The 15,166-nt window shown below is 34.7% G+C and overlaps 1 protein-coding gene across 4 annotated transcripts in view; it reads left to right on the top strand.

The window, feature by feature from the left end:
- Window positions 1–1,424: 1,424 nt before the first annotated feature.
- Window positions 1,425–15,166, top strand: part of LOC126843249 (facilitated trehalose transporter Tret1-2 homolog) — a 65,751-nt gene continuing 52,009 nt past the window's right edge. For 2 of the 4 annotated variants that reach the window (XM_050580639.1, XM_050580638.1), the window contains exon 1: window positions 7,760–7,861. In XM_050580639.1, the coding sequence (XP_050436596.1) occupies window positions 7,855–7,861 (7 nt within the window). In that variant the 5' untranslated portion in view covers window positions 7,760–7,854. Of the gene's footprint in view, window positions 1,596–7,489; window positions 7,587–7,759; window positions 7,862–15,166 lie in introns of those variants that run through there. The other 2 variants (XM_050580640.1, XM_050580642.1) reach the window with 2 other exon arrangements.

Raw genomic sequence — 15,166 nt, 5'->3', positions numbered from 1 at the left:
GTTGCATGTGCGTGTATTAGTTTATCAATAAATCAGTCAGTGTTTTGACCGTTCCACTGTCAATTAAACCACTATTAATCAAATTCTAGAGACTACCGTAGTAGTGGGGTTGAACGGCGAGTCTTATCGCCCTCCGCTTTGGCAACCCTTGCAAAAAAGTTAAGCTCATTGGATTTTCTTGATTTATCTCGTTTCACTACTAATCGCCTTTGGTTAACTAATTGCCTACCCGATGGCGTTTGAAAATAAAATAAAATCCCTACAAACAAGATCATATTTATCCTTCGACAAGCCTGTAGCCTTGGTTTGCAAATTTTTGTTGACCCCAATTTAACAATAAAACAACCCCTGACAATATTATGTTACTCTTGTATCCGCTTGTAAATACTGACAAAGGACAGTGTTAAGGGATACCAAAATTAAGCTCAATCTGTCCGAGTCAAATTGATGCTTTTGACTGTACCTAAGTTTATAATCACGTCCTGTAGAATTTATAATTGAAATAGGCCAATTAATATTTATTGATTTCTTTTTGTGTAATATTTCACTACACAAAGGGTAGTTCTCGGTTAGGAGCTGGTTAGCGAATTAATGGTCGAGTGAAATGTACTTGATTAGTGTCACATAGCCTAAAACTCAATCCGGAGGAAATGATTAATTAGCAAAAAGCCATGTCGAATTCGGTGAAATCATTCTCTGGCGATATTGGAACAAACACATGTGTGTACATGCAGAGGCTCCACTTTAAAAGTTTAGACTTCAAACTGATTTAATATACATATGTTTAAAATTAAAGTCGGTTATTAAATAGCACAATCTACTGATATGGTGGGGAGCACGTAGGAAATTATAACATTAGTAAAAATAAAGCAGTTTTTTAATGAAAAAACAAATTGTGTAAACTTCTAGGCCTTATTTATGGAGGATAGAGGAAAGGCTCTATGTAATGTTTTTAATGTAAGACATTTTTTTTTTCTTAAATGGAAATCGAAAACAGTTGTGTTGATTCAGATGTATTATAATAATACCGCCGAGGCGATTCGACGCGCCGGCGACATTGACCCGGCCAGTCACGCGGGTACGGCAAAGTGCAGGCGACGGCAAGACCCGGAATACCCTACGGTCGTTACCAGTTACCCATCACCACCACCACCACCACCACCTGCAGTTGGACTCGCACGCGTCAGAGTTCCGGCCGACAGGTACAGCACGTGGGGGCGCCGGCTCCCTCCCATGTCATAGGCGGGAGAGACCCCGCCCGGTCGCCGGTTGCCGCGGACGAGCGGCCACCGTAGCCGCCGCCGCCGCTGCCCGGCTTTAGGCTAGCTATCCGGTCGGTCTAGCCGGAGTCGCCGCGACGCGTGACACAGTCAGTCGACGACAGACGTTTTTTGCAGCAAGTTACCGCCGGGCGCCCATCGTCGTATAGCCGCGCGCGATGACCTGACCGCGCCGACCGTGTTGGCTGGTCAACAGGACGCCGCGAGCAAGCACCGCATCCCCTCGCACCATGATCATGGACCAAGGCGTCTTCAGGCAGGTGGACGACATCTGCTACCCGTCAAAGCGGTCGCCCGAGCCCGCCGCAGATCCAGGTCAGCATCTTCATACCGTGTTATACCATATATGAAACCATTAGGTCGGACATGTCAGAAAAAAGGGGGTACACTGAAAACTGTCAATTTACTTACTTATTTCGTTCAATTGACTACCAACGTACTTGCGCATGACCATTTATAAACTTAATGACGTAACGCGACGGGCTTAGACCCGGACCGATCTCGGATCGCCCTATTGAAAAAAAAAATAACGGAAATTCCAAAATAAATTCAATACACATAAAAAGGTAGGCAGTAACTATTAACTTTGTGCTCTCTATAGACAGTGCCATTCCAATTGAGTAAAAAAACGCCAGTGTGCACTTGCTCGAGCATTGCACCCGTCGTTTAATATGAGTATAGTGACAATGTCGAATGCTATCGTAACTAAGTCGATTTAAAGCTAAACATAATATTTCGTCTACTTCAACTGTCAAAGGACAACTGTCAACTGTACAAAAGATCATTAAATCTACTTTGTTTTTCTCTTTCTCTCTGGACCGGTGACTTTAACGATTGAGTTTTATTTTTTTTCCGCGCTTTTATATCCCCACTACCGACAGTTGTTATATGTATCATAATTGCTTATAAACGTCGGCCGAATTAGATATGAAATAAGCTTTCACCTTTTTCCAGAATTTTTAATAATATCGACATTAAAGTTAATCTTCTCCCGTCCTATTTTATTATAAAAACGTCCGCTGAAACGTTAATTTATTAAGACAAAAGTGGTCTTGAGTTATTATAATTCAAGGGCCAAGTGAAATTTTTGTTCCCAACCTTGTAAAAATTAAAACGTATTTCAGTTTTTGTTTATTCATAAATCTCAACGTTCTCAAAAATGTATTAGTGCTTAGCATTGTTTAAATCATAACCAGTATAAAATATGTTATCTTTATTTATTTTGAACTCAATAAGTATTCTTTAAAGGGGTCAACGATGCCTAAATAATTGACGGAAATTAATAGGGGCTCGTGATACTAAAAACCTTAAAGCTCGAAGTGAGTGCCGTTTATAATACCTACATTCTTAGATTTTATTTGACAGAGATTTGTTTGACCAATTAAATCATATTAATTTAAACTTATATCTTGGGTATTTTAGTCTCCTTAAAATTCCGCCAATGTCTCAAATAAAAGATTCAAAATAAATTACTGCTAAAAAGAGTTATACCCAAACCATTTTGATTGATTGTAAGATAGTTTCAATAGGCTAATTTTGTACAAAATCGTAGTTTTAATTTAAAATAAAAGAAGAGTGAAAGTGTCAAACGTTCCAAGTGCCAAAGTATAAAAATTGTACTTTATAATTTGATTTGTATTTTATTCATTACCGGAAACAATTTTGTACATTTTTCAAGTAAAGAATAGTTATTTATAAAAAAAACAATCATATTTAAAACTCAAAAATGTGTTGAAGTGTTTCCGGTAATGAATAAAATACAAATCAAATTATAAAGTTAAATTTTTATACTTGGGCACTTGAAACGTTTGACACTTTCACTTTTCAAAAGTTAAAAAACAAATTCATATTAATTACATTTTACAATTCTATATTATTGTATGATTTTCAGTTAGTCTTTTCCGCTAGGTTCAATAATTAATACAAATTAATTCCTATTTACATTTTGCAGAGGTAAAATATTTTATAAAAAATTAAGTTCCTCAAATAGTTAATTGGTCTCTTGGTTAATTTAGGTTAGGCTTAGATTTAGGTTTTTGAAAATTATTTTTTAGAAAAAATCCCATCCTACAATCATTTGGTATAAAAAGAATAGTATAATAGCATTTTTAAAACTATTCACAATTCTTGAACATTGCCATTTTCATTAGCAATTATTAAACAATTTTAAGGGCTTGCTGTTACTCGTTTTTGCCTAAACCTAAGAACAGTCTTACTGCGGCCAATTGGATCTTTGTTATCCAATAGATATTCTTCACGGTTTCGGTTAACTCTATTAATTGCAACCTATTAGTTCTGTCAATAACAGTCTACACGGCGTCTACCAAAAGCGATTTGTGTCTAATCTCCGCGTGAGTCATTGATATAATACATTCGGTGTATAACACATAATATATACAATATATATACTGTTTATGCGCGGTAATAATTATCCTAAACGGTTGTCGTCAGTCACATTACACACTCGACGATCATAAAAATAGCCGTTTTCGGACAGGTCGTGTTAAGTATACCTGTAACATAACGCGATACCTATCGTTCACAGTATATTAACCATGTTTTTGGAATCCGGTACACCGTGTACAAATGTTTTTTTATCATGATAATTTCAATGTGAATCGAGAAATAAGTAATCACTAATTACCCGCTCGTGGAGATCATTACTATCGAATAATAATGCGTTGATTTTGATTAAAAAAGACTTATGGTAAAACTAATATTTACAGCGCCGTAAACCAACATCTCTGATCCAAATCAATGCTAAAAATATATATTTACGAACAAGTAATTGACTTTTGTTAAAGATGTTTTTTTACCTAGCGGTCGTGTTAGGACGATTCAATTTTGAAACACCTTACACAATTATTGTTGAAATGTTTTACTTCATTTCGTTTATACCACGTTAGTGTAATACACACAAAAATAAATAAATCACACAGAAAATGGTCGCATATACATTTGCCTCGTTCGTTTAAAACTATCCCGCCGTTCTTTATACTATTATTTACTGCTAAATATTATTTTTCATTATAAAACAATATTTAAGTAATTCTTACTATCATTTAGCCATTTAGGTAATTTTTATGTAATTTGTTCATGTAATTTTTTATCCAATTCCAAGACTTGAAAAATATAATGTACTTCCAGTAAATGTTAAGAATATTTTTTCACGGATCGTTCTGCTCGTCATATATAATTTAACCTAACCGATGACACCTGGGCTAACGATAAAGCACGACAACCATGCGAAAGGTTATAATGTTATAACAATGCAGCAGAGCTATAGGTCTAGTATACAGCCAAACGGGTTGGACGTGCACTGTACGACACGACGGCTAAGCACGTCTTGCGGCGACAATATATTTATTAATGTGTTTACATAATATCAACGCCTTACGTGACTCAAGTCCAAAAACAAAACCGCCAACCTGACCAAAGACGTTAGATCCGTTCGAACCGCCGCTGTTCCCGCTCATACCCGCCTGTCGTTTCCATAGGTTAGGTTATAATTTTTGTCAATTTACAATTTTGTTGCTAATAGTTTAATCCATCAAAGCTTTAACACATTATCATATGAGCTGAAGGAAATGACAAACAATTATTACTTAAAATGGTAGGTAATCGCCTGCAATTATTGGCTACAGACTGTTATTTCAACAAATGTTACTAATATTTAAACCTTATCATGAGCAAGCTTTGATTCTGGTATCTGCCATTACATGGGTCGCCGCATTAAACTCGTTGAAGCTGATTACACAATAACAATATATAAATATAGTTGTGTTCAGCATTGACATTTTTTTTAATGTCTTATGAACTAGGTAAACGATATTAAAAAAATACCATATACATTTTAATCAATATAATAAGTACAACTAGATATGACTCATATGACCGTTTAGTTAGGCCCGGATTGAAACATTTTATACTGTCAACGCAGCTAACAAACATATGTTACACACATAATACCGGGCTTTGTCTACTCAAATGTAATACATTCATTAAATAAAATAAGTCAGATGTATTTTATTTTCAATTTTATCTTGGGTCGGACCTGTATAGGTTACAGCCCTTGTGGTTACTCTTAGGTCTTAGGCGCTGTGCTAATTGTGCTTATTGGCTGGCAACATGCAATACGTTATGCAAGACCGAAGAATGATGGTGAAAAAAAAATTGTTAATTTTAAGTTCTTGTACACCTATTCAAAAGATACACATACACAGTGTGTGTTACACACACCGCAATTTATATACAACCAGGCAATGTTGTAGGGACAGACATGTTACATGTACCTTTAGGGCCTTACCGCCGAATGTAAATTCATACTTTTAATAAAATATATGTCAGATGTGTTTTATATTGTTTATATTCTTTTGGTCGAGGACACTTGCATCGGAACCAGATTTACTGGCATATGCAAGCCCTATATCTTATCTTAAGCCCTAGGGGCAGTGCCTATTGGTTAATCCAGCCACTATTCCGTCGCCCGTGTCTTGTGTTCTTCACCTACTTAACAAGAAAGCAACAATAAAGTAATTACATAGTACGCTTGAGATTGTTTTATTATTATGATTTTTTTTTGTAATGAATACAACCGTATTATATTTTAATAAACGTTTTTAGTTATATTTTTCTCAAGACCTTATAGCAAAACAATAAAACATTTAATGACATGCAACCGCATAGTAATTAAAAAAAAAAAAACAGTATTTCTTAATGTTTTATCGGGGTTTTAGTAACAAATACAATATTATGTGGAATAATTGCTAATAATAATGCATGAATTACAGTTGTTAATTTTACAATAATTAAGAGCTATAATCAAAATATTTGTGTTGATGATATGATATTCCGATTTCCTGCGAAACAAACTAAGACAAAATTAAAACCATTATGTCTTTACAGTTATACAATTATATTAATATAGTTTTTCGGTTATCTCATTTTTTTTTCGAGACAATGCGCTTTCATTATATTAATAATAATACTGACGTTCATAATAATACTATTATTACGGTTAATAGTATTATTGCGCTCCAAGCTTGTTTCGAAATAGCCCTATTGATTTATTCCACAGACTATTATTCGTCTGTCCGGTAGAAAAAAACAATAATCTAATATAGCCAACATATTTAGTTGTAGTCGATCGATTCTAGTTCTCCTTGGTTGGATTTTTTCGGCAAATCTTTTGGCAAACTTCCGGCAGACTACATATTTTTTTATTGGTGTCTGTCACGCTTAATTAAATTCCAATTCCAAACCTGACCTAACCTAACAAATGTCTAATACTCAACAACTGCCACGTTGGTCAACTCGGCTAATTATGTATTATTGCTGACCGTGCATCGGATTGGCGTTTTTTTTTTTTTTTTTTAATTTTATAAAACGTCGATAGTTTGACAGTAGCAGATGAGGATACAGTGTCTTCGAGCCGTTTACAGGTACGCTAAACGGTACCGTTTTAGTAAGTCGTGACATAATAATATTTAATAGACTTCTCAACGCGAAGGCGATGCAAGTTGCAACGAAACGCACATTGTATGCCGTTTAGACCGGTTTGTCGTGTAATACACATTCGACGGTGATAACAATATATCTATCGATAGTCAATACAGGTGTGTGTGTATAATTTTGATCATTTGATTGCGTTTTGATCGACACGTGTGTTAGGTCACTCTGTTCAGTAACCAACGGATCGTTACCGGCCGGGTCGCGTCTCAACCGCAATATTGTCATCATAATAGTTTTGTACTTGGGCTTTTTCGATCATACCTAATATTTCCCAAATCGTCGCTGGTCGACCTTAAAAACGGCGTTGGGTCGGTCCGAGCAATTTTTTTATCCGGTCTTAGTGCAAATCGTTTTTTTTTTTTTAAATAATTATTATACAATATTAAAAATAAAACATTGTCGATAAAAATAAAATATCAGTTTAATTATTTCTAAATCCGAGCTCGCCCTTGACGTCCATTGTGGAACGAGGAGATGTCGGACGGTGAAATATTATAGTAGTATTAATACAATTTTACAATAAATATTACAACATATTTAATCGATTTAAATTCTACGGATCTTTCGGCGGACGTGCGTTTTTTTACTGGAATTTTGATGTTTTGTTGCAATTTTATCGACACAATAAAACGGTAGCCGACTTGTCCAATATAACATTAATATATTTTATTATATTATATATTATACGGAGCAAAATCTACTCTTTTCAATAGGCCACGACGGTTATTAGAATATTAATGCCGGGCATCCGTCCGGACAATTATTTATGATGACCGGCGGTTCGAGCGGTACAAGGTGAGTCACGGCTACTTTTTTTTTTTTTATTATTATTATTATTATTATATTGTACCTTTATTAGTATGAAAAATAAAAAAGGCGGCCTTATGATTTGGTCGAGAAGAAAAAAAAATTGGCCATATCCTCATTTGAGCGACGAACCGACACGATGGGCACAACCAGTGTAGTGTTGGTCGTGGTCGGTACACCTACCGAGTGTTCAAATAATTATAATTTATTGCTATTATTGCTTGGCGGTCGAATTCCAGTGGCCGGACGGAGCACCATGCAAGGTAGTAAACCGAAAATCGAATGATAGCTGTTTTATATTAACATAGTATGGTCAAGGGTTGAGTGGGGCAACCGCAGTTAAATGGGGCGGCAAGTGCTTCTTAATGATTTTACATGGCGGAAATCATAAAAATATAATCGTGTTTTTAAAGAACCGTTTAACTTCATAACGCTTTGACGTCAGATGATTAAAATTAAATATTTATTACATGAGAGAATCTGCAAACCAACCGACGGGTTGAAAAAAATGTATTAATTATTACTTTGAAGAATTTACCCTATCAAAACAAAATTTATATATAATTACTTTTCTGTTTTATGATTATATGGGGTACCTAATTGTAAAAAATATGAGGCAAATGTAAGCGAAAGTAACATATAATTATATAAAATATCTATTTTTTTTTTTTTTTTTTTAATTGCAAGTACATTTCTTTATGTAATTCATAATGTATTATTATAGAGCACTTGGCCGATTTGGTTAATTTACCCCACTCGATCCTACTAATAATAGCTATCGTTATTATTTTGCCATTGCGTTAGTATTTACACAGGTAACCACGGCGGTTATGTAAGTGCATGTGTATGCGTTAAGCAGTCATACGTTTTTTTACCCGTTTACGCTTACAGTGCCCAAAAATTGTATTTTATTCACTATTATCACCAACTATTATTTTTAGCACACGGCCGTCAACAACGGCTCGATTCGCACGTGGCGTTATCAGGGCTGTTATCTATTCGTGGCTGATAACACAGCATAGTTTCGGTGATAACATTATAACGGCAAACGGACATTTTAGTCGTCGCCATACCAATTAATCGGATAACAATGTTATTAGTTTAGATTAAGGCGAGCCCCAATAACGGCATTGCCCTCCCTCTTTTATACTTCACGTGTGGCTTAAAATATCTGCCATAAAAAAGTTAGTGCTGTTCGAAATACATTTAATTTTTTTTTTTACGATATTTGTTGATTATGACCAATTTAGCGGTCCTAACTTAAATATACAGTGTTTGGAGTATAGCAGTTAGCAGTTAGCTCTCCACACCTAATTTTCCGACAATGGTGTCCATAGATCCAAGTAGTATATTATATACTACTGATCCAAACATTATAATATTGTCGTCCTAGAACCGATGATTACGGTTTTCGTGCGGTTCTGCCTGGTGTTTGGTCTTGAGATGAGTATTTTCGCACGTGCCGCCGAACTTCACTACGTCGTCGTGGCCGTTGACGGTTTAATTATTATTATTTTTTTTTTCCCGGTTGTTGTTGTATAACATAATTTTTGTCTAGTGTGTAAGGTGCACACGTTTGAAAATATTTTGATGAGCTTCGCCGGTCGTTAAAATGCGATTTGCAGCGGTCGTACGTGCCCGCTTTGCCGATAGCCGTACACCTTTTGGTCGGGCGACGGTTATGGGCCGTGTGTGTGTGTGTTGTTTTACACGTGTAATTATTATCATTACTATTATTATTATTATTACTGTAACTGTCGTTACCCGTGTATATAGGTTCACAGTTTAACGTTATTTTGTTATTTAACCAAATTGATTACACCGCGTAGGTACCTACTGTAGTCCTTCACGTACAGTTTTATATCATAAGTCGTAACTAACTAAGTGTCCCAACTCGGGTCTGTAAAAGAAAATTATTCCATAAACATATAATTTGTACTTATTGATTAGTATATTATATATAGATAGATTAATATAGATAATATTATGGTAAATGGTAATAAAACAAATGTATTATTATTGATTCTCCAAATGCTTGTGTGCAAGAACGTTTTGCCGTCTAAACAGTTTCTGAACTGCAATATAATTTATATCAATACACGACGATAAACACAAAAGAAAACCCATTGTTAAAGTCGCCCAAAGCGGTACAAGAGATTTGTATCTCTGTTATATATTTATTCTGAAAAGATTAAGATAATAATACTATTTCAAATGGATTTTTAATTTTTTTTAAATCGCAAACCAGCACAAATAAAAAATATTTTACGGTCAACGAGTTGGCTTTGAAAACTAAAAAAATAATTTTCCACTTGATACATTTTGGTCCTCGACTTATCAATTACTATGCACTAATCACAAGGAATAAAAAAAAACGAAAGTAACAAAGACCTGTTAAGGTTTTTTATTGAAATGTTTAACGAGTTATAATATTAGAGATATTTTTGCTAATCACATTTTCCCGGAAATATTGTTTGTTTCGACTTGGCTAACTCTTAGTGTCGACTGATTTTACGGATAACTTTCATGTTAGGTGTCCTCTCAGATTCTGTTATCTGGTTCCATGTGATACATTGCAAGCCACGTGTATGCTCAATACACGACAATAATATTTTATTTCATACCTAACATAATAGTACATAACCGTCGCCGTGTTCAACATTCAGCTCTGACATTTATTTACTATCTTATAAACGAGGTAAAAACTATATAAAAAAAATTCCATACATATTTTAATCAATATCTAACCTGGCAAAACACACTCCTTAGAGCGACTGGCCGTTATCCGTCTGAATTTATTTGTGTTTAATGCGTTTTCAATGACACCGCTCAGCTAGTAAAATTTAAAATGTCATTCAAGTCAAAAGAGCTATCAAAAAAGCGTTTATGACAAATTCATCATAACGCTATTGCGTTTTCCATTCATGTCGGGTTTGTCTTTATTTATTGTACGTAATTGTCTAACATCGACGATATAGTGCTTTTGACTCGTTACAGTAAGCAACCCACATATTACAAACTACGAGTTTTTGAAGTCCTTCAGACTAGATGGGGCTGTGTAAAATATAGGTATAGGTACATTATAATGCAAACTTACATCGTTGTTTATGAATGATTATCGATTAGAGTAATTTAGTAATTTAGAGTTTTGGTAATTCACAGGGAACACGCTGAATGTTCATACAAACAGTTGATTTCAAAGAAAGACTGCAAATATTTTCAATTGTTATTGGTTATGTGTAAATATCGTTAACATAATAAATAATAATATATAAAAAGTGATACCGTTATGAAAACCAATGTTTATGTTCAAAAACTTTCTGATATTATATATTTTTAGACTGATTTGTAAAAATCCAATATCATCCAATGACAATTCGATTTTTAGGACGTTTATATCTAACAAAATTATAAAAAGTAGCAAAATTGTATTTATCAATGTGTGAAAAGAAACAGCACCTTAGTAATACTATGTTGTTTACACGGCTTGTAGTCATTGAAATTCTATAACGACACTATACCTATTGGAATAATAGGACTTAAATTGTTTGTATTGATTAATTATTTCCTTCTCGGGATCCAGAAGAGTTGGGATTTTGAAACAAGCGATCGACCTCCAGTCTACGATGTCCAACCCATTCGTTTAACCTCTGTTTGTATGCCAAAATGGTTTATGTGACACTTGGTGTTGCCAAAAACCTTGAGCCGTACTACTGATCGGTTGTATTAATATCTGCGATCGAAACGTCCATTCCAAAGAGTGCTACTAAAATTGTCACGATAATGAATTTTAACAGTTATTGTCTAGTCGTTATAATCTTGTATTGTTTCGGAAATTAGATAGTTTCAATCATCGAAATTCGTTAACAACTCTTATGGGAATACAAGGAACTCGGCCCAGGACCAACTCTGATCATTATTCGTATAAAATGATTATTCTAAATCGAGGGTGCCATGGTCTCATTACGTATCTCCGGCAATCCATGCTGCCTGTTGATCTCAATAGCACATTGCTTAACGTTTAAAATATGAGTGAAATACTTTGGAAATGCAATGTATAGCCATTTGCCATAATACTATTATGGCTTGCTAGTCGAACGGTAGAGTAGCACGGCCGGTTGCCTGTTCTTAGGGAACTTTATCGCCGGCATATGTTGCTTTGGGGTACTTACGGTGTAACGTCACTGAACCGGAAGCAACTTTTGCCGAAAAAATTAAGGAGAACTTAGACAAGGCGTTTGGACGGCGAGCCTTTTTAAAATATCAGTCAAGAGTTTCACACAAAACTTTCGACCTGCGCTTCTCCCCGACCAAGCAAGGAAGTCGTGCGAATACTTGCGCCGTATAAACATGTTATACCTATTACGCGTTTAGGTCGACAAAAGGCCAACGGTTTTGAGGTTTTGGTGGTTGTCGTTTGCTTGGAGAACGGCCAATTCCGGTGATATTGAAGAATGAGGACGAATCGAAAAAACAAAATACTAACAAGACGTCCGCCTGAAGGTCGTTAACCGACAAAAATCGGTGTATAATATTGATTATAATGCATATAAATACACATGCCGTTTACCTATCTGTAATGAATGTTTTAGGCCTGGTATTAGAGCGGTATAGATGTAACCGTACTCATACCCCTAAGCGGTAAAACGAGCGAGATAGAACCGAATCTAAAAATAGCCCATACTGGTTTATCGGTTCACACGACCAACGAAGGATTAGGTTATTAGGCACGTTAATCGACACTATTAGGCCGTTTTGTTATTCCGACAGTGTTGTCAAACTCGATTTCCATAAGACACCTGAAGACGCGTGTCGGTGTCCGTGACGGATTTTCATGTTATCTAACAGAATTCGGGCCACGGGCTTGTTGTTTTTGAAATTTTTTGTCAGACATTTTTAAGTTGAGAACATGTTGGGTGAAAACTCTGGGTAGTGCGTTCGGTATAATACCGCATTTAATCACAGCACTTGTGCGATTCAAAAACCTTCAAATCTTGTCCTTTGTCGTTTTTGTCATACATCTGAAATCACATTTAAAAATGCTCTTATCTGTTTTGTGTAAGCATGCTTTTACCGTTGAAAATCATCGACGAGCCGTTCTCTTATGCCGATCGATCAAGGTAACGGCCGCATTAAAAATGAAAACAATATTACACGTGCGATGAATCGATAATGATTTTTCCGACCTCGACGGTCGCTTCACATACTGATAAGCTACACGAATGAGTTTTCATCGTTAGAAAAAAAAACCGATACCTAATTTATACGTCTTACAATAGGTAAAATTGTTGTACTTCTTGCGTACTGTGCCGCCGAGCCCTAGTTTTCAAGACACTCCGCTTTACGAATTAATCTGAAACGATTAACCGTTAACGCCTCAAACCCAGTTTATTTCAATATTTTTTCCTAGTGACGTCCAATAACGCGGATACGTGATAAGAAATTAATGATAAGAGAATCAGCTGATAAAATACAATTTATAATAGACAGAAGATCATAAACGGTCGGCCGGTCACAGTAGGTATACGCGCATTTGTAGCATTTTGCATCGCTTGTACTTCACACTATTCCTCTAGCTAATTGGATTTGAGCATTTTCTAATTATTATATATAGGCTATTACCAACCACTGCTAAATGCCGTATGGGTTGCCAATTTTAATGCGTTTGTGTTCAGTTAATTGTTACTTATACTTCCACATAGTTCCGGCACAATACAGAACACACACTGTCTAACCTTCTATACGCTTAGTAAAACTATAGCGGTGCCTTATTAATTACTGTATTATTATAGTCAGGTGCTTTATTACATAATCTCAACAAGCTAACACTGGTTAGTTTATAACGACACGTTACGTGGTGGAACAAGAGAAGCCGGTCATATCAATTATAATTAACGAAATATATCATGTTTAATTGATTGGACCGAAATTAATTTAAAAGTCCTTTGAACACGACCATGGCCGTGGAACGAAAATAGTCTAGAAAGGTTAGTTGGAGTGATGGACCGGAAAGTGAAAGTTAATTATTCAAATTTATACATTGACGCAATAGTGCCATCTTTAAAATATTTCCAAAATACACGATAATATTAATTCAACGCCATACTCATTTTGAATAAACGTTGAAGTTAATTCTTAAACACGAAAAATAAACCATTTACCTAAATATATAATTAAGTACAGGGTGATCAATTTAACGTAAGATGTTCATTTTTTTCAAAAAATAAAATAATTGCAATATTTTAGATTTTTGTTTTTGAAAACATTTTTATTTATGTTATTATACAATTTTTTAAAACTACTTAATATTTACCATTTTTAGTATTTTCCAGAGTTATAGGACATTTTTGAAACTTAAATGGTAACGTAAACACATGAGTATATTTTTTTGACTTTCAAATCAAGAATAATGTGCTGAACATTTTGTCTGGTCGATAACCAGTTTTAGACCATTACCTCTAAAGTTATTAAAATTTAAAATTTAGAACAGGAGGAAGGGTGGAGAGTATTATTATTTTTATTTGTGCACATAATCTACCGTACTTTACCCCCCATCCTAAGTTTAAACTTTTGTAACTTTAATTATCCAAAACTGGCCCATTCAAGATGTCAGCAAATTTTTCTTAATCGAAAAAGTTAGTTAAATATATATACATTTTTAAAAGTTGATAGAGCTATGGGAAAAAGACAAAAATTTGAATAGTATCTAATGTTGTAAAATAACATAGGCTAATGTGTCTACAAAAAGAAAAATTAAAAAATTGCAATTATTTTAAGAGAAAATAAGTGTTAAAGTGATCACCCTGTGTACGGTTTTTCGTTTCGATATTAAGACGCGCTTCGAGATTCGTTGACATTATCGTTCGAAAACTAATTAACAGTCAGAATGCCTTTAACATTAGTGTGTTGGTCGAAAAATAAAATATATAATTAACAAGATGTAATAATATTAGTCATTCGACGTTATTGTAAAATACAAAAAAAAACAACTATTATACTAAATATATAAGTTTAGCTATAGATAAAAAATATGCATTTTTATGTGATAAAACTATCACATTAGCATTTCGTTTTCGGTAAAATGATCGCAGTTGACTGTGTTTATAGTCTTCAACTGAACAACCATCAAAACCAACTAGGAAAAATGTACTGGAGTAGACGGTGTAAATAATATACAATTTAAACAATTAATGTAAAAAAAAAAACGAACGCTTTGTTACAAGTTGATAATATTAGCAAGCGTCGAACCGGAGTTGACCGCAAGATGCTTTAGCTCTCCTTGGCTTTGTATTTAATTTTAATGTTTAACAAAACTAAAATTAGTTTGTAATTATTTCTTATGTGTTTTTTGGGATACGATAATGATTACGATTCTATTATTAAACATTTAAACGGTTTCTTGAAATGTTTATTTACAAATCCCAGTCAGTCTGATAAATTTGGGTGTGATTCGCACACACCGTGCATTGTGGCTTCTAGAACGGATCCCTTAGCATTTTCTTACTAACTTGGCCCTCGAATGTGAAGATCAGGCACCTGATAGAAGTCTATCAGGTCAGATATCTGTC

The sequence above is a fragment of the Adelges cooleyi genome, unplaced genomic scaffold (genome assembly GCF_023614345.1).
Source record: "Adelges cooleyi isolate 19-005CV unplaced genomic scaffold, UGA_ACOO_1.1 ACOO_flye_CR_arks_rails_tigmint_CR_PRNA_574, whole genome shotgun sequence".
NCBI classification, from domain to species: Eukaryota; Metazoa; Arthropoda; class Insecta; order Hemiptera; family Adelgidae; genus Adelges; species Adelges cooleyi.
The sequence above is the reverse complement of the archived record's forward strand: the minus strand, read 5'-3'. Positions and strand labels throughout refer to the sequence as shown.